Source organism: Triplophysa dalaica, chromosome 22, assembly GCF_015846415.1.
Source record: "Triplophysa dalaica isolate WHDGS20190420 chromosome 22, ASM1584641v1, whole genome shotgun sequence".
In the NCBI taxonomy this organism is placed as follows: domain Eukaryota; kingdom Metazoa; phylum Chordata; class Actinopteri; order Cypriniformes; family Nemacheilidae; genus Triplophysa; species Triplophysa dalaica.
The window spans coordinates 19,248,956-19,270,772 of NC_079563.1; the positions used below are offsets into that span (position 1 = coordinate 19,248,956).

Consider the following 21,817-nt stretch of genomic DNA (forward strand, 5'->3'; position numbering starts at 1 on the left):
AAAAACAGATTCCAAACAACACGATACATATTTTAGCTTTTTCAAGTATTTGCTGCCACCTTACATTTACATTTAGCAGACGCTTGACTTACAGTGCACTTATTACAGGGACAATCCCCCTGGAGCAACATGGAGTAAAGTGTCTTGCTCAAGGACACACTGGTGGGGGCTGCTGGGATCGAACCAGCAACCTTTGATTTACCAGTTCATTGGTTTAACCCACTAGACCACCATCTGGTTGAGTTTTAAAATAACATATGCTGGATCATTTAAAGCTAAAATTAGTTTAACACTTATGATTTAATAAACATGGACTTGGATTGATAGCGTTATAGAATATTATTTATTGTTAGTTCACGTATTTACCACAAAAGTGCATCACTGTGTTTTCACAATTTCCCCACAAGGTGGCAGTATTTCTCTGCGTTTCACTAATGCGTTATGATTCACTAGTGTGTAATTTGAAGCTTTTTACATTTTGTTGGCATGTTTTTCATTGATTTCACAAAGAAATAAAAAAAATTAGAATGAAGTACAGAAAGCTACAGATCTTCATTAGTGCTCATTAAACATAAATAAGTGGCACTATGTACATATTAACATCATCTGCAGATGATGTTTTTGTCTTTACTGGTGTGGCATCAGATCACTTGAGTCGCCCTCAGCCTAACCTACATTCATGACATAAAGGAATACATTGAAAGAGAGTTTAGAAAGGGACGTGCCCTGTTGACTTTCATATTGAAAACCCTGATCGACAATACAGACATCACATCATGGTCCCAGTGCATGAGACTCACAGTGTTTATTATAATTATACATTTAAATGAATGAATCATGTATGATGTCGCATATGTTTTGAATGGGTTTGCTTAAGTCATTTGAAACATAAATAGATTTTGTGCAAATGATCGAACTGGGCACTGTGTAGAGATTATGAGATGGTAAAATAAGATCATTTTTCTTTGCTTGGAATTATGAAACAATGGTGTGTCTAATGTCTCTCCATTATGAACCGTTAATCTGAATGATCAGGGTGGATGACTTGTTTTAATAGTACTTTTCTTAGTTGTTGATCAGTTCCACTTTCTGATTTAATTATACAATTCTCAAAACCAAGAAACATCAATAATTGAGAGTATAAACTTCACCTAACACAATCTATTCAAGACAATTTCCAAAAAATACATTTATTTCAGTGTAAAACTTTATATTAAACAAATAATGTTAAAGGGATACTTCACCCAAAAATGAAAATTCTGTCGTCATTTACTCACCTTCAAGTTGTTCCAAACCTCTATAAATGTATTTGTTCTGATGAACACAGAGAAAGATATTTAGAAGAATGCTTGTAACCAAACAGATCTTGCCCCCCATTGACTCCCTTAGTAGGAAAAAGGTTTTTATAATTATTTTGTTCTGTTGAACACAAAAGAAGACATTTTGAAGGATGTAGGACACAAACAGTTCTGGGGCACTATTGAATAACATTGTCTTTTTCCTACAATTGGAATCAATAGGGCAAAATCTCTCTTGGAAGCATTCTTCCAAATATCTTCCTCCGTGTTTATCAGAGCAAAGACATGTATACAGATTTGGATCAATTGACAGAATTTTCATTTTCGGGTGAACTGTCCCTTTAATTAAAGTTAATTATCATTCATGTTAAATATGCGACACAATCAACAAGTTCTGCCTACAAATGTCCACCTGCATAACAAGAAAAAACAATTAGTCACAACACAGTCGTTAATCTAGAAGAGTTCTAAGAGGCCACGCATTATAATATTCAATGAAGTCGTGATCAAGGGAGAACAAGAAAGATAATATTACTAGAATACTTCCGTGTTAATCCGTCACAAACCAATGCACCTATTATTCGTTGCGTCACGCAGAGGCCGCGCCCCCACACACACATGGGCGTGGTCTCATGGTTATGACGCCCACTTGTTGCTTTACTGGACAAGGTGGAACTTTTCCAGCTCAACAGCAAACGGACCTTAAACCCGCAGAAACTTCTCGTGAGGCAGGCGGCTCTCGCGTCATCTTCTGCCTGAATCCCGACAGAAACCTGTTTGGGTTCGAAGCAAAATGTCTTTAGCCGAGCAGAGCCAGCAGTGGTATCCGACCAGCGTTCAGGTGACGGTGCTGCAGGCGAGGGGTCTGCGGATCAAGGGGAAGAATGGAACCAACGACGCGTACGCCATCATGCGCGTGGCCAAAGAGAAGTTCTCCACGTCGGTGGCGGAGAAGAGCGTCGCGCCGGTGTGGAAAGAGGAGGCCTCCTTCGACCTGCCGCTCTTTCACCCCAATAACGCGGAGCGGTGCGGCTTACAGGTGAGCGTCATGCACCGGGCGCTCGTGGGAACGGATAAAACGCTCGGACTGGCGATCGTCAACCTGTTGGAGCTTTACGACAATAAATCACGTAATAAGTCAGAGTAAGTTTACATTATTTTAATAATAATGACTGACGTCTGCCTTCTTCTATTGCATCACTTAACATGTATAAACCTGTCTGTCTGTCTGTCTGTCTGTCTGACGAATGAAAAACGGAAGACTATTTAGACACTTTATGAAGCCACATTCTGAAGGTGTGTCAACTGCTAAAAAACTATAGAAACCATCACAGAAATTCTAGTGGTTTCCATTAAAGTACCACCACGTTCCATCAAAACCATTGAAGTGGCATTAGTCTGCAATCTCCAATGGGAACCATTAAAGAAGTGCTTTTAAAAGGATTTGTATGTGGTTTATTGGAAACTATAATGGTTCTACTGGTATGTGATGGAATCTATTGGTGGGACGTTAAATTCCACTGGAATAATGCACAATACACACTAGTAATGGTTTTAATGGAAACGGCTAATGGTTCATAATGGCGTTTTAACGGAAACCAATAGAATTCATGTTAACCCATTAGAAAATAAATTTTCTTGTGTGTTTTATTCATGTAGAATTAAACATCCCACCAATAGATTCAATCACATACCAGTAGAACCATTATAGTTTCCAAACCAATACAAATCCTTTTAAAACCATCACCATTACACTGCTTTTATGGGTTCTTGAGTTTTTCAGAAGGGAACCATTAAAGAAGTTGTAAAAAGTGATTTGTTCCTATTCTTCATAGGTTCCTATAAAACCACTACAATTAACAGAACAACCATTACATCTTCTATTGTGTTGTGAGCTATTGTTAAATCAAGGGTTTTGGTAACACAATACACACATCAAATGACATTTCTACATGGTTTGATGATCTCAGCGAGGAACTGACATGAACTATATAATGTACTAAAACAATATTTTGGGTCGGAAGTTCCAGGAATAGAGAAGTCCTGCATAAACGTCATCTTCAGTACAAATGATTACATTTCTAATCTAATCTTACTTATGTAACTGCATTTATTCATTTTAATATGTCTTAAGTGTCTCAAAACCTTTGGGTTTATTCCGTCGTGTGACATTTGAGTTGTTGTTGAAAATATCTGCGCCCCTCCTGCCAGACTAAGACCTTCTCAAGTGCATCTGACATTTCTCAACCTGTTACTAGTGTTTGAATGCTATTTCTCAAGGATACTTGTGTTGTGCAAGGTGGCATCAAGCCTTCCTTATGTGGAAAGAATGAGGCCGGTTTTAAATTCCCATGCGCTTGGTCATCGCAGTCAGACCAGGGGAGGTTTTCCGTTGTTCGCAGACGTCGCAGGGATCTGAGCTTTCCGTTTTTCCAAAGGATTTATTTGTGGATACAAAGCTTGCATTTATTCGGATTCACTATGTGCACTAGAATTGCTTTTTGCACTCTTTGACTTCATGCAGTCAGATCATATTTCATTTGACTTATGTTATTAGAAATCTTCCTTTAAAAGTTTTTTTGACAGGGTTTGAAGGAATCTGTTCTTCTTCATATGGTGTTTTACTCATCATCACGTCTGTACTTCTTGCTCGACAACAGAGTCACACACTCTTCATTATGCAGAGGCTTCATTAATAAATCCCTTTTCTTCAAGCTGACATTGAGACGTCAGTAATCGTGACATGACGACCTGCGGTTTTAAAAAAGCTTGTATTTTTGTCAACGATGACGTTGTTTGCTTGTAAATGCTCCGAGCTTTTCAGTACAGCCCTCCTGGTCATTTTCATTATGAGATCTAATCCAATCCCTCTCAGTGCTGTTGACAGTTTGCCAAACGAATTGTTTCGCAAGTTCAGTTCACGGACGACTCAGAATTGAATTCATATTTCGATAAACAAAGCTGTTAAAGAGCTTAGCTTTGACGTCTTTGTGATCAAGTTGGGTCCTGGTGAGGCATTTCTGTGGTCATATGATGAAGCTCTAGTTTGTTTACAAATGCATTAAAGGAATCGTTAATCCACATTTGAAAATTCTGTCACAGTTTGTCTCAATTAAATGGTATTAGGAAGCTAGTATACCATAAGAATTTCTGTTGGGGTTCAATCGTTCTTTTTCAGCAGGGATTCCAGTAGAAACCATTATGGTTTCCAAACCAATACAAGTCCTTTAAACCATTACAACTTCTTTAATGATTTCTACTGTTTTTTTAAGCAGGGATATAAAGCCTTGCCAATAAAATCCATAACACACCAGTTGACACATCATAGTTTCCAATTATTCCAATACAATGACAATTCATAAGTAAGTGATGACAGAAAGGTCATGTTTTGTGTGATCTACTCCTTTAAGTCATATCTTGTCCTTTGATCGTGTGGTTTGTTGCTCTTCTGGGTCATAGGAACAGGAAACTAACCCTGCTTACTCAAAGTAAACTGAGTCTCTCATGAAAGTTGATCTAGATGTTCTTTGTAACCTTATATGCAGTCCTGATGGGGATTTGAAGTTTGTTCTGTGTGTAAGAATGTAAGGCTTTATTTAGATGTCACGCTCGCTTTGTATCAGAAACCGCTCGGTCACGTTGTCAATCTGTGTTTTTAAAATGAACACATTACCCTAAGGACGGGTTCTGCTGTGGTACCGTGGTGTAGTTACGGTGTCTGATAATAATACTTAAGTGCACAAGTGAATTCATATTGACTTTTGCTATGGTGCTACCGTTGTCCAAAAACACTTCTCTTTTATGTGAAGATCTACCCTGTTCCCTTCACCTGTTATATTGTTCTGTTGTTGAAATGTTATCTTGTGGAAGATTGAATACATAACATCTATTTTCTAGGTTCTGCATGAGTTCTGCCAGGTCGTGACAGGGATGCACTCAGCGTCTAATAGTGCAGTGTTTCTGTTTGCGTAGCATAATTTAGTGAGCTTGTCAGCTGTTTCTAGTTTTACAGTCAGGAAAACACATTGGCTTCCATTTCAGTTAGACACACACCTTTTTTTAGAGGACGTGTGTGAAAGATGCCAAAGGCAAATACAGAAGTGTCCAAAAATGGCCAGTCAACAAAGTTCCTTCTATTTTTGGGCAGTGTTATTTATGACAAATTCTGCGTCGCAATTCAACTACTTATACTACCACATTAAAGTATGTAGTGTTTTTGATTTGGAAAAGTGTATGCTATTTTAGTGCTTAGCAAAACTCAATGCACGCACTGGGACATAATGACGCGAAACAGAAGTGGCCGTTGTTGCCTAGATGACACTATGATCCTTAACGTTAAAGAACATCAAAATACAGCTCATCATACAGTTTATTCATTTATTATTTTGTAATGTTTACTGTATGCTTGCATTTATTAAATAAGTGAAGTCTATTTAATTTTATTAACGCAGTGTAGCGTCAGTAAACTCTGCCCTCTCGTGGTGAGTTGTGGGTAACATCAGACATTAAGTGTCCATGTATTCACACTTCAAAGTTTCCCCGGAAAAAGTAGACCATCCGGGTACTTTGAGAATACTCATTTCAGCATACTATGATTTGGGACAAACTCATTCTATTTTCTAATACTATTTAGAACGGATAGTATATGAATTGGGTCGCAGCATATGTCTTCTTTGATCTTAGTGATTTTGTTGAGCTAGATGTCATGTGACTGGAACTGGGAAGTACAGTATGGTTGTTCAATAAGCATTGTTGCGGGAGTTATTGTTGTTAAAAATATTTTAGCATTCATGTGAAAATGGGCATCTATTATCTAATATAAAATATTCAGACTTCAGAAAAATGCTGATAGCCAGAAGGGCGGAAAGATATCACCTATTGGAATCCTTGAATAAATGCAGATGTACTTATGCAACATGCATATCGCAATGGGTAACAATACTGAATGAATTTGGAAAAGTATGTTTTGTCAAAGGTTGATGCGAATAGAATTGTTCTGGGTTATATATTGTTCAGGTTTTTTTTACTGTTGCCATTTTTGTAAGGGGTAATCCACAGCTAGCTGTGCGTTAAAGGTTTTAATGCACCACGTTGAAGGGCTGGGCGATATATATATTGCGACTCACGCTTATAAATCTGAAATCTATTCAATGTTATATTCACAGCTCTTCCGTGTACTACGGCTGTTTGATCAGTAGGAAATTACTGCTCGATCTAAAATCACTATGAGATTGAGTCGTTTATAACGTGTATTTGAAAAAGCAACACTCGTCAAACATCATCACTATAAATATACTTTATGATCAAGAAAGTACCAGAAAAGGTTTGAAGAACAGCGATAGAATATGACCATTGGCATTTCCTGAAACTAACTGTTCTTCTTCTGTTTCCCATATTTGGAGTTTCTGCGCAAGAGCGCCATCTGCCTTTCTGATATGCAGCATTTAACCGTAAGTCATTGACAAACTGAGAGTATAAGAATCGCACAATATATCTCCCAGCCCTAACGTTAAGTGCATAAAGATCATCCTGCTTATACCATGGTCATATGCCAAGTTAAAGCTGTGATTAATGTTTACAGTGAAACTTTAGATCAAACGGGTGAAATGACGGGTATTTTGTCATTTTGACGGGTATTTGTATATTTCAAATGTAATCAAATTTACAGGAGCTACCCGTGCATTAAGTAAGGGATAATGTTCAGCCAGCCGGTTGTTATCTGGGAATAACAAACCTGCAAATGTGGCGACTGGCCATTCAGAATCAAGCATTCCAATGAGCCGTGAAATAAATGCAAACCTTCCAGCCAATCAGAATCGAGTATTCAAACAAACCATGGTATAAATTTGTATTCATATCATATCGGATTATGTAGCAAGTTCAGCCCTAGTATGATCACCAAAATAGTGTATGTTCTTAACTTCTCCATTAATCCAGTGACGGTGGTGACTGTTAAATTAAAGACACAAGAACACCCTCGTAGGTTAAAATTACCCATTTTGCACAGTTACCCAACTTTTTTCAGAAAACTTTCTGTAATGCTTGTATATTAACAGGATTGCGGATTCAGGACACATTAGTTGAATATCTGGCACATTACTTACACATTTTGTGCTGTTAGGAGGTATCAACTCCACCCTACAGCAGTTCATGTACCAAACGGCTCACCCCTCGAAAAACGTGTTCAATTTGACAGCGGATCAGAGAGGATTTGTTAAATATCTTAAAGCAAACGGAACAGTGAAGTGAAAGTCTTTCACCTCGGAGCAAATGAACGCGGCTTGTGCGTTGGCCTGCGATAAGACTGTCCTGTCACACGTCTGCCTTATCAGAGCGCTGGCACACACAGGAAGTGAAGCTGCTGAGACATTCAATGGCCCCCACTTCCTGTCAGGGCACAGTCAATGGGGCATCTGTGAGGGCATTTGTCAAGAACTTCAAGTCTTTATCATTTTGCACAACTCAAACAGTCTGTGAAGGTGTTGTAACTTCCCTTACACGGATATAAACTGTCAAACCACTTCTCTAATATTGTTTTTTTGCCAACTGTGGCCTTTCAGGGAACTGAAGTGAGTGCGACATGCAATTTATGGGCGTGAAGTGCGGTTGACCTTAAATTAACAACAGTGGTGTGAAATGAGCACCTCCCAAAATGTTCCATAGCATTTCAATTGTCAGTTTGTGTTATTAGCTCAAAGAAATGTGGTTAAACAACTTTACTGTTCAAGGTGGCAGTTCTTGAAGATCATGTCTTGAATGTTACTTGTGCATGTTTAATCATCATTCACTCACACTCTTGTCTTTTCAAACCTGTGTGACTTTCTTTCTTCCGCAGAACACAAAAGAAGATATTTTGAAGAATGTTGGTAACAGAAAACCGTTGGTCCCCATTGACTTGACATTGGTTTTGTGTCCATACAGTAGAAGACAACGGTTTTCTGTTACCAGCATTCTTCAAAATATCTTCTTTTGTGTTCTGCAGTTTGAAATGACATGTATAAATGATTTTAAGAATTAAATTTTGGGGTAAAATATCACTTTAAAGGGTGATTTCTCTAATAATTTTCTCTGTTACTTAGTCTAATCCAAGGGTAATTTAGTTTACTTTAAATTCAAACTTTGTTAAACGTTTCTGTTCAGTGAAATCAAATCAAATCTTGACCTAAAAATGATTGGGAAAAACTTAACTAAAGACATTCAAAATAAAACTGAAATAAAGCACTTGTATTACAAAAAATAAAAATAACTAAAATAAAAATTAATTGATATTATATAGCAGCATAAAATATAAACCGATAAATTATAAAATGACAAAAGCATATACTAAAATTGCTAAAACTTGAAAAAAAATGTACATAATAATGAAACATCTAGAAACAAAAGCAAATTTTAAATATTAATAAAACTCAAATCAAAACTATAATAACTCCTTCTATTAAATGTGAGAAAAATTAAAACGTAAATCATGTTTAACGTAACCATTTAACAAACTTAAAAATATGTATACATTTCTCAGTCAAAATGTGTGGAATGCTTGTTTTAGTGCCTTGTGTACTGTAGTATATTGAGTCCAGTCTTTGTTATAATGCAATTTGTTTTGTTGAAGTAATCTTGGAAGTCAAAACAAACCCATGCTGTGATTCATAATTGTGGTCATGCTCAAGCCCGTCCAGTAAGTTTTTCTGTGACGTGGATGTGTAATGTTGATACGACTAAAACAAGAGACACTGTAGGCGGAGGAGGGCGGCAGGGATGTTTGACAGTGATAATCCCACAGTGACTTGCTATTTTTAGCCCCGGAGTCATTTTCTATTTGACCAAACACACCCAACATGTCATTTTCTCTATTAACATTTCTTTATTCACTCAATGCCATGTTCCTGCTCCATCGCCATAAGACTAAAGTGACAGAATAGTGAAGCTGTTTTGTACAAATGAGACCATGATGTCTGAATCGTGAGGTAATCGTGCATAGCAGCTGCCAACTGGAGCATCTATAGATCTCAAACAGAAGAAATGTCAGGCAGAATGTGTCACGGTATTATTCAAGGCTGCGATGATATGCATAGTTTTGAAGAAGCATTTGTGTTTTAGTGAATTTCCATTTGACACCAATCTGCCATCCGCCTGTCCCCTGTGCTGAGAGAAGGGTTGTCAAGATTAAAATTGACTGACGATTAATTGTTTAAGAAATCTTTGCGATTACATCGATTCATTGTTTGTTTTATGGCTTAGACGTTTAATTCTCGTACATACTGATTCAGTTTTGAAACAACCATAATGTTCTGAATATAAGGCCTGTCAATAATACAACCGCCAAATATTTGTTAATTACGTCAATTAATCCGAAGTGAATTGAAGCCATTAAAATGAGTCTGTATTTTTCTTAGTCGCAAGACTACAATAAAACGTTACTTCTATGTTACTGAAATTTTGGTAGACTGGTCTTCACATTGAGATTATCTCAAAGAATATTAAACTGTACTGCAGGTTATGTTTATGGTATATGCTTGAGTTTTTTTATTATTGTGTTGTGGTGGTACATTATACAAGTATTACAATGCTTTAGTTACAATATATACTAAAATATGCAGGCACTACAGCGCCCCCTAGTGTCTTCTATGGAATTGTGCATGCGGTTAAACAATCGCGATTATTTAATCATCGTGACAGCGCTAGTTGAGTGGCAGTGCTGTGGCACTTTAAATAATTAGCGAATGAGTTTTTTGTAGGTCGCCCTCTTTATTTCAGCGTAACACTGGGTTGTTGTTGTTTTATCTTGACAAATGTCTCAGGAATGTCAGTCTAAGCAGTTTAAGAGAACGTAACGTTTGTTTTAGACCTTGTTATCTTAGTGTCCTTCACTGATATCCTGGAGGTACGACAAGACAGTCTCCAGGTCACTGAACCGCTGTGTGCCGTTTTGGTTTATAGCTCTTCAGAAATGTGAAAAATCTTGTGAAACTATTTGCATGGACTTTGGATTTTGTTTGATAACGTAGGTAAGCAGGGCACCGTGCATGTATCTGCATGTTTGTCCTGACAACATCTGTCCTACTAAACACAGAAACCAGTAAAGGTGTTTTACTGCAGCGGTATTATAGTTATTCATTCTCTGCTTCCCTTGAACTAAACTGAATGAATAACAGCCAACCGGAGATTCACAAGTTTATTGACGTTTACGACTGTAAGAGCAGATTTAATCGTTTCTTAAGCATCTTTGTAAAATATTTCAAGTGTGAAAACATGAAGTTGCAAAGTGCAACTAAAGGTCACGGCTTGAACACATGAAATCAAAGCTCATATCTTCATCCTCAATCTCGCCTCCAGCTCTATGCTTTGATGAGGGAGGTGCCCTGGGAAATAAAAAATAGCTTGAAACTAAACAAACTTTGCTGTTTTTTTTTTAAAACAGATGGTTCAAACTGATGGGCAAAACCGGAAAACCGGACAAAGACAGGGGTGAGGTGCTCCTAGACATCCAGTTCATGAAGAATAACATGACGGCCAGCATGTTCGACCTCTCCGGCGTGGACAAGTCCCGTTCAAGGCTTGGCAAGCTGAAGGACAAGCTGAAAGGGAAGAAGAAAGACGGTATGTCGGATTCTGCCTCCGCCATCGTGCCTTCGGTTGGCCAGATTCTGACCGACAGCGAGGGAGAAGAGGAGGCTGACGCCACACCTGACACCAAGAAGAAGAGTAAACTGAAGTCCTTGTTTGCACCGAAGGGTTTGCATCGCAACATATCTCAATCCATGTCCACACTACCCACACTTCCTGAAAAAGACTCAGCCATCAGTTTGAGCAGATCGTCTGGACTGAACGTCGAATCTCCTGAAGGTAGTGAAACTATTTCAATATGTATTATATAATAGGGATGCACAGTATGACTTTGATATCATATCTGTATCGTGAGTGAGTTGGTTGCAATTCGCAGTCTCACCACCAGATGCTGCTAAATTTTATACACTGGACCTTTAAAGCAGCAATTCGTATTTTTGGGGGTTAAAAGTAAACAAAAATCAGTTTGGAGCAAATGCATGGAAACATCACTTCGGTTCACAACCATAACAATATTTAATTTAATTTAAAAATATTATGTAAAGACAATATTTATTTCAGCTTTAATATTTTATATTTATTTTATATTGATAATTACATATTGTTGTTTTATATTTATATTCATATTAATTATCCTACTAATATGTAGAAATAATATTGCTTTTGTCTGTTTTTTATGTTTCAATATCAGCATATATTTTCATATCATATATTTATATGATTTAATTTTAGTTCTTGTTAATATCACTATATCTTTTTTTATATAATATTTTTCTAATCAATTTTAAATGTTTTGATGGCTGACTTTTGGTTGGAGCTTAATTGACAACACTGATTTATTAACAGAATATACCTCGTTTTTTGTGTTCTTCTTTTAAGGCAAGAAGAAGTTTAAGTTATTCAAGCACAAGCGGACTGACAGCTCTGACAGTAAAGTATCTCAAGGTGCTGGATCTCTTCTGGGACAGGGCACGTCACAGAACAACCTATGCATCAACGGCAGTCACGTCTACACTGAAGATCAGGAGACCAGAGGCTCTAGAGCAGGTTCCACGCTCAGTCTGAACAGCTCCGGCCACGGATCCATGGAGGATCTGCGCAGAGGACCCAATCGAAAGATCTCCACCCTCTCAGTGGACCTGCAAACTCAAGAGAGCCCGGCAGTGGAGATGATCAAAAGACAAGAGGAACAGAGGAAACAAGAGGAGGTGAGGAAACGACTAGAAGAGGAGAGGAGGAGACAAATCCAAGAGGAAGAGAGAGAAGAAATGAGGATGGAGGAGGAGAGAAAGAGGATAGAGAGAGAAGAGGAGAGCAAACGGATTGAGAGAGAGGAGGAGAGGATGAGACTGGAGAAAATGGAGGAGGAGAGGAGACGGATTGAAAGAGAAGAGGAGAGGAAGAGGAGAGAATTGGAAGATGAGAGGAGACGGACTGAGAGAGAGGAGGAGATGATGAGGTTAGGGAAACTGGAAGAGGAGAAGAGAAGGACGGAGAGAGAGGAGGAGAGGAAACAGATTGAGAGAGAGATGGAGGAACGTAGAAGAGAGGAGGAAGAGGAGATGGAAAGGGTAGAGGAAATGGCCCGAATAAAGAGAGAACATGAGGAGGAAAGAAAGGCTGAGGAACGGATCAGGGCTCAGGAAAGAACGAGGGAGGAGGAAGAGAAGAGGATCAGAGAGGAGAAAGCCAGGCTTGAGAACGAAAGAATGAAGAAAGAAGAAGAGACAAGAAGAATCGAGGCGGAAACAAGACACGCTGAAGAAGAGGAAAGACTGAGGAAGGAGAAAAGGGAAGCGGAAGAAAGAGAGAGAGGAATTGCCGATGAAAAAGAAAGAAAGGAGCGGGAAAGGTCACGACTGGAAAAGGAAAAGATGGAGCTTGAGAGAAAGGAAAAGGAGGAAAAGATGAAAATGGAACAAGAGAGAAAGAAGGCTGAGGAGGAGAGGAAGTTGAAAGCAGAAGAAGAGAAAGATGAAATGGAGAGAAAGAAGAAAGAACAGATGAACGCCATTGAGACGCGGCCTGAAGTGAAACCAAGGAGTGCTAGAATGAACGCGGGTAAGAAAGAAGAGAAAGCCGACACGATTGGCTCAGAATACGTCCCATCCTCCAATCACTTTGAAGAGTCTCTATTATTGGATGAGAACTCTGAATCCCTCAGCCGCTCATCAAAAGTATCTGCAGTCAAGCCAAGGTCAGTACCTCACAATACACAAAACAAATCATTTCTCTGATCAAAAATCTATTTTTGGCAAACATGTGCCTATTTTTAATCATGTAACATGAAATAATTGACATCAAAGACTATTTTTGGGGGATAGAGGTTGGGCGTGGGTGCGTGCAGTCTTACGTTTTTTTTCTCCTTGGCTGATCACATGCCTGCATTACACAACCAGATGCTTTCTGCATTCTGGTAAACTCATTGAGTGACTAAAATATATTTACTGTTCCAAGATGGCGGAAACATTAAAGGGACAGTTGACCCAAAAACAAAAATTCTATTATCATTTACTCACATTGAGTTTTCCAAACCTGTATATATTTTTTGATATTTGGAAAAATGCTTATAACCAAACCGTTCTTGCTCCCCATCGACTCCCATAGTAGGAAAAATTACTTTATTGTTTTGTTTTGTTTTGTTCTGTTGAACACAAAAGAAGACATTGTGAAGAATGTAGGACAGCAAACAGTTAAGCTGTATTTTTTCCTACTTTGGGAGTCAATGGGGGTCAAGAACTGTATGGTTATAAGCATTTTTCCAAATATCTTTCTCTGTGTTCATCAACACATGTATACAGGTTTTGTACAACTGGAAGGAGAGTAAATGATGGCAGGATTTTAGTTTTTACCCTTTATGGTGTATGCAGCAGCTTTTAACCAAGTATAAAACAGGCACAGTTTTAGGGTTTCGTGACAGCATTTTAACCAACCATAAGATTCTCTTTGGTGAAGACATCTAGCTTCCTCTAACATTTTTTTCCGCAGCTCTCCTGAAGTCTGTTTCATTTATCTCTAATGCCTATGTGCTGAATTCTGATCTTTCCACAATACGTTTCTATTCCGTTCATCGATCATCGGGATGGAAAATCCATGACCTATGATTAGACTGCTTGGTTATTAAAAGCACTGAATTGTCTCTGAGATGTGCATATGAGTGAAGTGAATCTCACCAACTAAATATTAGTGTGTCAGGATTCACAACACAAAACCGTCATAAATGTAGGAAATCGGTCGGAATCTGTATTTTTTTAAATCTCTTCTTGTGTCCTCAGAACCAGAATATGCAACAATAGTTTTTCATTTTGCCATTTCTACATCACCTGTATGTTCCGAGAGAAACCTTGTATGTGTTTTCTGTTAGGACTTTGACTATTACGCTGTCAGACAAGCGCATGTAAACAAAACTAAGAGAACACCAGTAAAGGCGTTCACATGAAATCTGAGTAAATGAGTAAATGATGTTAGAATTTCCATTTTTGGGATCACTTTAAGTTTAGGATTCTACTACACACCTGTATTCTTCTATTTGTCTCTAGCATACTCTCTAAAGATGATCATCACAACAGCTAAATAACCTTTCACCCAATGACATGCCCAAAATGTAATAGAAACTCTTAGCTTTCATGTTCTTATCTGTATATTTCTGCTGAGGTTGTAAAACCGCTGACTGTAATTTGTAGCGTCTCTAACCTTCATTGTGCTCTTCTCTAACCCACCGTTCCTTCAGTGTGTCATGTGTTTACCCAGAGGAAGCCGAGGAAATCTGCTTTCTATTAAAAAAGCTGATTCGGCAGTTCTTTCTCTCTGACTCAAGCGTTCAGACTTCATGAAATGGGTTCTGGGATGTGGAACAGACAGCATGATTTGCAGATAGCCAAGGCACTTAACTTTCCATTCAAGTCCCTCAAACTTTTTATGGTCGTTGATTATTTCCGACCTGTAAACTTGATAATGTAAGGAAGATTGATCAAGAAAACCAAATCTTGTGTCGATTCCAAAGTTACCAAACAAATCAGAACAGCTTTTAAAGATATTTAGATATTTAGCTGATGTGTTTGATCGACTTTAACTTTCCATCTTATTATCCTGCTTCTTTAGTTCTTCCTTTTCTGGAACCGTCTTTTCTCAAGCATCGCCACCAAAAACCAACCCGTTCTTAGATGATTCTGAAGCCGAAAGCGGCAACACGGATAACGTCAGTCTCGGAGACGGCGCAGACAGATCAGAGACAAGACGACGTGCCCCGATGCCTCCTGACAACAAGACGCCAAGAGAGAAAGACACCAACACATGCAGCGAATCGGAAGACGGTGGAGAACCTGACGTCTTTAGTTTACGCCAAGACAAACGACCGGCACCTACACCGCCAGATGTCTCCAAGAACATTGAGGTTCTGTACAAAGAACGTACATCTTCAAAAGAAGAAACAAACCTTTTTACATCTGCGGTAAGAACGGCAAAACACAGCAAGGGACCAGCACCAGCAAAGCCCTCGCTATCTTTACCTGAACCCAAGAACCGAACAATTCATCCCCACCAAAATATAACCGAACGTGCCTTGTTTCCAGACGAAGCCTCTCTGACGTCAGACTCTTGCTTAGATCAGCCAAATATGTCTCAGTCGGGTCACAACCTTGAGAATCTTGTAATATCCGCAAAGCCTGTCTTAAAACTAGAGTCCAATGAAAGTGGAAAGGAAGATACAGAAGGCACCAAAAAGAAGAGTCATGCCCCGTTGCCTCCTGCCACAACTGGTGACCAGAAATCAACAAGACAGCTCGACAGACGAGATCAAGACGGACCATTGAGGATTCATAGTGGCCTTTCACCCGCTTTGAAATCCCCGTCAACCACCGCTAGTCAAGCTCCTGAGACGGTCCAGTCGCACGCGTCAGGGAACAGGACTTTACTTCGGGCCAGAGTGTCGCCTATTGATGCTCAAAGCTTTTCTGGGCAGAGTTATGAAAATGAACAAAAGAGAAAAGGCGACGCTGCCTTCAAATCCAGCAGGTGAGGTATATCGTAGAACTTGGAGAACCGTAGCCTGATAGACGTAAAGGTTGTGTGTGTTGGAAATACTGCGGTCACGACGAGAAGTTCCTAAAAGTTCTGAAGGTCGTGAAGTTTTGTTCGATGTTTGAAAAACATTACAGCGCACTTTCAGAGGTGCAAGTTCACTGCACCAACACCAGCAGTTGGAAATACATATTTGAACAGATTTCATTGTTTCCCAATGTGCCTTCAGTATTCTTTAGAGCCACGAAATTCGCGGCAGAGATTGTGCATCACCCTTTTTTTAATTGTGGATTTGCTTGAATCCTGCTTTGTATTTCACCCCTTTTTAAAGGTCTTAAAGCTCTCACTTTCTTTTCAGGCCCCATGCGGTGAAACCCTTGAGCACCATTGACAACCAGCAAGATTTAAATGAGAACAAATACAATATCACATCCGCAAAAATTACCGAGGGCGTGCAAGTCAAGATTAAGGTAATGCAAGATTTATTCTTTTTTGTTTCTTACTCTATTGTTCTCCTACACAAACCGCATTCTTTTCACAGGCATGGAATCGAAATCTGACAGCTTGAGACATTGCTCTTAAAGGGATAGTTCACCCAAAAATGAAAATTCTATCATCATTTACTCATTTACCTGTATGCATTTCTTTTTCTGCTAATCACGAAGGAAGATATTTTTTCACGAAGCAGATCTCCATTGACTCCCATACAATTTATTTTGCTCGGTTACTGACATTTTCAAATATCTTCCTTCGTGTTTAGCAGAACAAAGAAATTGATAGAGGTTTGGAACAATCTCGGGGTGAGTAAATGTTGACATTATTTTCACGTTTCCCTTTAAGAACGAAACATGAACACAATAACATTTACATATCAATGACCTTATTCATGTAGATGATTGCGTGCAGGTTTAACGTGTTTGCGAATATGTGCATAGCTGAGATAATCCGTCACTTTGGATGAAAGCATCTGCAAACGAAAATAAGAACCAATGTCTTCTGGCTACAGAATCGGCTCAAAACAAATGTTCTTATTTTTCAGGCACCAGAAGTTAAAAGGGCCGGGCCATACGCCCAGCTGACCCATGAGGAGCTGGTCAACTTGTTGGAAAAGCAGAAGGATCAGCTGTCTCAGAGAGACGCCAAGATCATGGAAATGGAGCAGTATATAGACAACCTTCTGGTCCGGGTCATGGAGGAGCAACCCAGCATCTTAATGTCTTTAAACTCGATGAAGAAGTCTGTTTAAGAGATCCATGAGCGGGTTTTGGCAAGGGGAGATTTTGTATATAATATTATTGTAAACGCAATAAGGGGGTGACAGAAATAGAGGGTTGAGGTCTGTTCAGAGGTATTACACTAAAGCCAGTGGCTGATACTACTTGTGAAGTACTGAGCTGAAGATCAGGCTGATGTATTCCTGATTCATGAAGTTTCGTGCTATACAAATGGCAATACTGGGATGTGGCTTTCCTCAGATTTAAATGGACCGATTCGACTGTTTCCTGCACTGTTGTACTATGCTGCACTATGTGTGTTTACTGTCCAAAATCTGTTGTGGTCAAAAACAGTGACGTAAACATTAAAGTAAACACAACAGCACTTTCTTAATGCAAAGTATTTTATATTACAGAGCTATATTTTCATTGTGACCAAACACCGTATTGTTGTTCATTTCTTGAACTCTGATGAAGCACTTTAAAAGGATTTTTGACCAAATGTCCTTAATGAATCTCTTCATCTGTAAATATGATTTGATAATCAGTCCTACAGTCTTTTTCATATAACCCGATGGCTCTACTATGCTATAACTTGGAAATAAAGAATGTCACAGGTGTGACTTTGCAAATAGCAACATTGTGTTGTTGTGTCTTCGTGCATTTGTTAAAACACAGCTCATGTTTTTCATGTTTAGTCTAAGGAAATGCATTTCGTGAAATATAAAAGATGAAAAATAAAAGAGAATTAAAAATACACGTTAATAAAAACTACACAGACTATTTTCTTCTGTCAAAACCAGAAAAGAAAATAATAGAGACATTCCGAGATCCCACATCATTATTTATTTAATTCCATTTCTTCATAATCTTTGATTATCGTTAAGGTTTATAGCGTTAAAAATAAGTATTTCTTTAACTTAACGATCACTACATTTATAAACACTTAGATATTATTTGCACTTACGTTCAAGTATGTTTATGTATTACTAAAATAAAAAATAACATTTGGTTCCAAAACGTTTTTAAAACATTTCAAACATTACGTTTTGTATGAGTGTCATTGATATTAACTGGAATGCATAATAAAAAGCGTGATTTTAGATTTTTTTTAAACGGAGTTATCTCATATTTGAATCAAACTCTCTATTTTGCCGCAGGGAACTTTTATTATTGCCGCGTTACTTTCGGCTCGCACCAATGACGTCATCAAAAAGCGCGCCGGTTAATAAACAACAAACGTAAGTGTGTCGACGGAGAGGCGAACAGGAGCCACTTTCATCTGTAATACACAAACTAAGTGGGTTTCTTTATGAAAACTTTTTGTCGCATAACTGACAGGCGACCAGCATCAGTAAGTCTGCATTATCCTTATGTTTTATTTACAACATTAACCATTTCTTATTCGAAACGAAACTTGTATTCATTTCATATAACATATAGTACATGTTTGCCATCTGTTCACCACGACAGACCCAAAAAGAAAACAACATTAATGAGTGCGTCTGCTAAATGTATTTACTGTAGTCCAAACTACGTATTTGTATTGACAGAGCTGCTTTGTATAAAGAGTCTGATTGTGAACTGCTTCTGTCTGTTTGGGCTTTTCAGATATGCCGAGCAGCTGTCGGGAGTGTGGCTCCTCTAATGTTGTGAGGGATGATCTGTATTTAGAGTCTCAGTTGGTATGTGAGGATTGTGGGACTGTGTTGGAAGAGGGGCAGTTGACCACCACGCTGAGCGAAGAGGCCAAGAGCAGATGTAATCCAGCACAATGCTTCAGTTTCACCTGATCATAATACACACTTGATTTAAAATGTGCATCTATTTCTTCTTTTCAGCTGTGCCGTATCATCGGTCCACGCAGGCGAACAAGACACCGTGCAGGAATCTACTTGCAGGTAAACGGACATAATCAGGAACCTCCTGAAAACCACAGTTCAGCCAAAAAAAGAAAAAGATTTTATCATTTACTCATTGTTCTGTCTTTTTCTAATATTTAACCCCAATCATGTGTGTGATTTCCTAAAAGAGCGCATGAATCAATGATTAACTTTATGTGTCACTTTGAATGAAAGCGCCTGATAAATCCAATTTTCCTTTGACTTCCCAGGCTTCTCTCGTGTTCGTGCCTTGTGTCGTATACTCCGCTTATCCAGTAGCATGGAATCTGAAGTAGTGAATCTCTTTGAGCGTGCGTACAATCACCCAAACTTCCTCCACGCCACCTTGATGACGAAGGAGATCTTGGGAGGCTGCTGCATACTGTTCGTGTGTAGGCAATGCAACTGGCCTGTTGCTATGGGGACCGTTAGCTACCTATTGGGGATGGACAGTCCTTCGATGGGTCCGGTTTATCAAGAACTTACAAAGAGTCTAAACATTAAGACCTCGACCCAAAGCATCACAGACCTGTTGGAAAGCTTCTGCTATGAGTATGTATGATTCTGCCTCCATGCTCTGGCGTTATTGACTCGCTCTTGTGTTTTTCTGAACCAGTATGACTTTCATTTGTGATACAGACCGTCTGACAGAGATCCTCAGTCACCATTCATGAACTTTCGACGACCTTTAAGAAATATCTTAATTTTGATTTCTGCAGGTTCAAGCTGCGCCCTGAACAGGTGGATGAGGTGTTATCTGAATCCCCCCAGCAGTTGGTGGACAGAACATCTGCACTGATTGAAGTAGCCGCAGAGGGCTGGATAGTTACGGGTCGCCATCCTCTTCCCCTCCTCATGGCAGCGGTGTACGTGGCCTGGCAGTCTCTAAATCCCAAGGTATGTTGCCTGGCCTCTGCTAAATGGGGTGAATGTTCTACTCCGTGGGTCTCAAAATCAAATGAACGTTTCGTGCTGCCCTTCTGCTCATTGGAATAATTTTTGGAAAAACATGTGCCTACGACTGTTTCACAGACATGTTGACTTTAAACAACCGTTTCATAACTCGGAAAGCAAAATGATAGTAAAATAGCTTCCAATACCCCATTATGTCACATCTACAGATATAGAAGTATTTCAAGTAAGCTTTAGAGATAGCCAAGAGGATAAACTAAAATGCTTCTTGCCTAATTAAATTAGAATCTTACATAAAAAAGACAAATTAAATAAATAACCTGACCTCATTCCACTCCTCCATCATACAGCATTTTATCCTTTTGATCAGTAAATGACCAGATGGAGACTTTGCATTACACAGGATGTTACGTAAACATTGGTTATGCACTTGATGTCTTGCTACTTTTGAATGCTGCCAACAAGTCAGTATTTTTAGTGTTGTGAACACACTTAAATAACTATATATACAAAGTGAGACGTGTGGTGGACCTAAATGAAGTATGGCGGTTTGATGAGTTATATTTAATACAGGGATGGTATGTAATTTAATTATGTATTATTTATTATTTATTAAAAACCTAGTGATGGTGCAATGGGTAATTAAATACTGTAGTAAAATATACCTTTTCCATTTTTGTGTAACTCTGCACGTGATGGATAATTGCACAGCAACTGAAAATGCTTTACCGTGTATCGTGTAATTTCTCATCTTGACATATTTTGGACATTTCTCTGTATGTTTCATTAGACCACAAACATATCCAGAAAGAAGGACCCATCAAAGCTTTATATTGTCAGAGGAATTAATTTATATTCCTGTTTATTTATCTTCGTAGGCCCGCATGAAATACACGTTCAGTGTGTTCTGCCAGATTGGAAAAGCGCCCGAACAGGCCTGGCGCAGAAGCAAAGAGACGGTCATGAAACGGTTGAGCGAACTGCGGGAGGTGTTGTGCAAACTGGGCCGACAGCTGCCATGGCTGAGGGGGACTACTGTGGAGCCCAACACAGTCGCCACGCTGGTGGATGACATCTTGAAGAACCACCAGATGCTGCTTTTGAGGGCGGTTAGGAACTACGAAGAACAACTGAAGAATGAGACATTAAAGACTGAAAGTACACCCAGCCCTGGAACCACACACGACTGTTGCAATGAACCTTCAGAAAATCACACAGATCCACCCAAGGTTACAGATCCTGATCAGGTTGAGAATTCTCCTGATAAAGAGACCTCAGACACAGAACTACCACCAAACCACTGGGGCAAAAGGCACTTGTTCTTACCTCCCTGTGTGAAGAATTGCAAACGGCAGAGGGTGGACCAACCGCAGATGGAAGTGACCGGAGACGAGGAAATATCCGACAGCGAGATTGAATCATACATTCGCTCGCAGGCTGAGATTGACATGTATTTGAGGGCTCAGAATGAGCTGGAGTAGGCGAAGCTGTATTTCAAGTTATAATGTTTACCGAAACCTTGATTGTTTTCTACTTTTCCTGACTCATGGATACGGCACTGAATGCTTATACATATTTTTTTTATGAATAAAAACAGTTCCTGGCATATGATTCAGAAGATAGTTTTTTTCTGGACTGTTTATTATTTTGAATGAATCTGTGAATAAGAGGTTTATATTGTTTATAATGAATAATGAATACAGCCATTACATTTCCTGTTAAAATGTGTTTTCTTTGCCTTTTTATGTGCTCCTTGTCCATGAATATATTGTTTAGCATGCACTGCAATATCTTTTTTTGTTTAGGATTTAAGAGATGTATTATCATAATAAATAAATTATATACTGTTTAAAATGTAGACTGAGACAAATTATAAAAATTAGGTTATTAAATCATGAGGGGAACTGACTTAAAAGTGTACTAAAAGTGA

At 38.8% G+C, this 21,817-nt stretch overlaps 2 protein-coding genes across 3 annotated transcripts; both read left to right on the forward strand.

Annotated features, from left to right (window-relative positions):
• Nucleotides 1-1,948: 1,948 nt before the first annotated feature.
• rab11fip1b (RAB11 family interacting protein 1 (class I) b) lies at nt 1,949-17,735 on the forward strand. Of its 2 annotated transcripts, XM_056736522.1 has the most exons (6): nt 1,951-2,441; nt 10,714-11,138; nt 11,739-13,056; nt 14,961-15,872; nt 16,237-16,348; nt 16,918-17,735. In XM_056736522.1, the coding sequence occupies exons 1-6, from the start codon at nt 2,092-2,094 to the stop codon at nt 17,122-17,124; spliced, it is 3,324 nt and encodes a 1,107-aa protein (XP_056592500.1). In that variant the 5' UTR covers nt 1,951-2,091; the 3' UTR covers nt 17,125-17,735. The 2 variants fall into 2 exon arrangements, with proteins under 2 accessions (XP_056592501.1, XP_056592500.1); XM_056736523.1 differs by lacking the exon at nt 14,961-15,872 and having other exon boundaries at nt 1,949-2,441.
• Nucleotides 17,736-18,309: 574 nt separating this feature from the next.
• Nucleotides 18,310-21,745, forward strand: brf2 (BRF2 RNA polymerase III transcription initiation factor subunit). The gene is made up of 6 exons (XM_056737483.1): nt 18,310-18,446; nt 18,704-18,853; nt 18,934-18,993; nt 19,206-19,527; nt 19,695-19,872; nt 20,766-21,745. Exons 2-6 carry the CDS (start codon nt 18,706-18,708, stop codon nt 21,366-21,368), a joined length of 1,311 nt encoding a protein of 436 aa, XP_056593461.1. The 5' UTR covers nt 18,310-18,446; nt 18,704-18,705; the 3' UTR covers nt 21,369-21,745.
• The last annotated feature ends 72 nt before the right edge of the window (nt 21,746-21,817 follow it).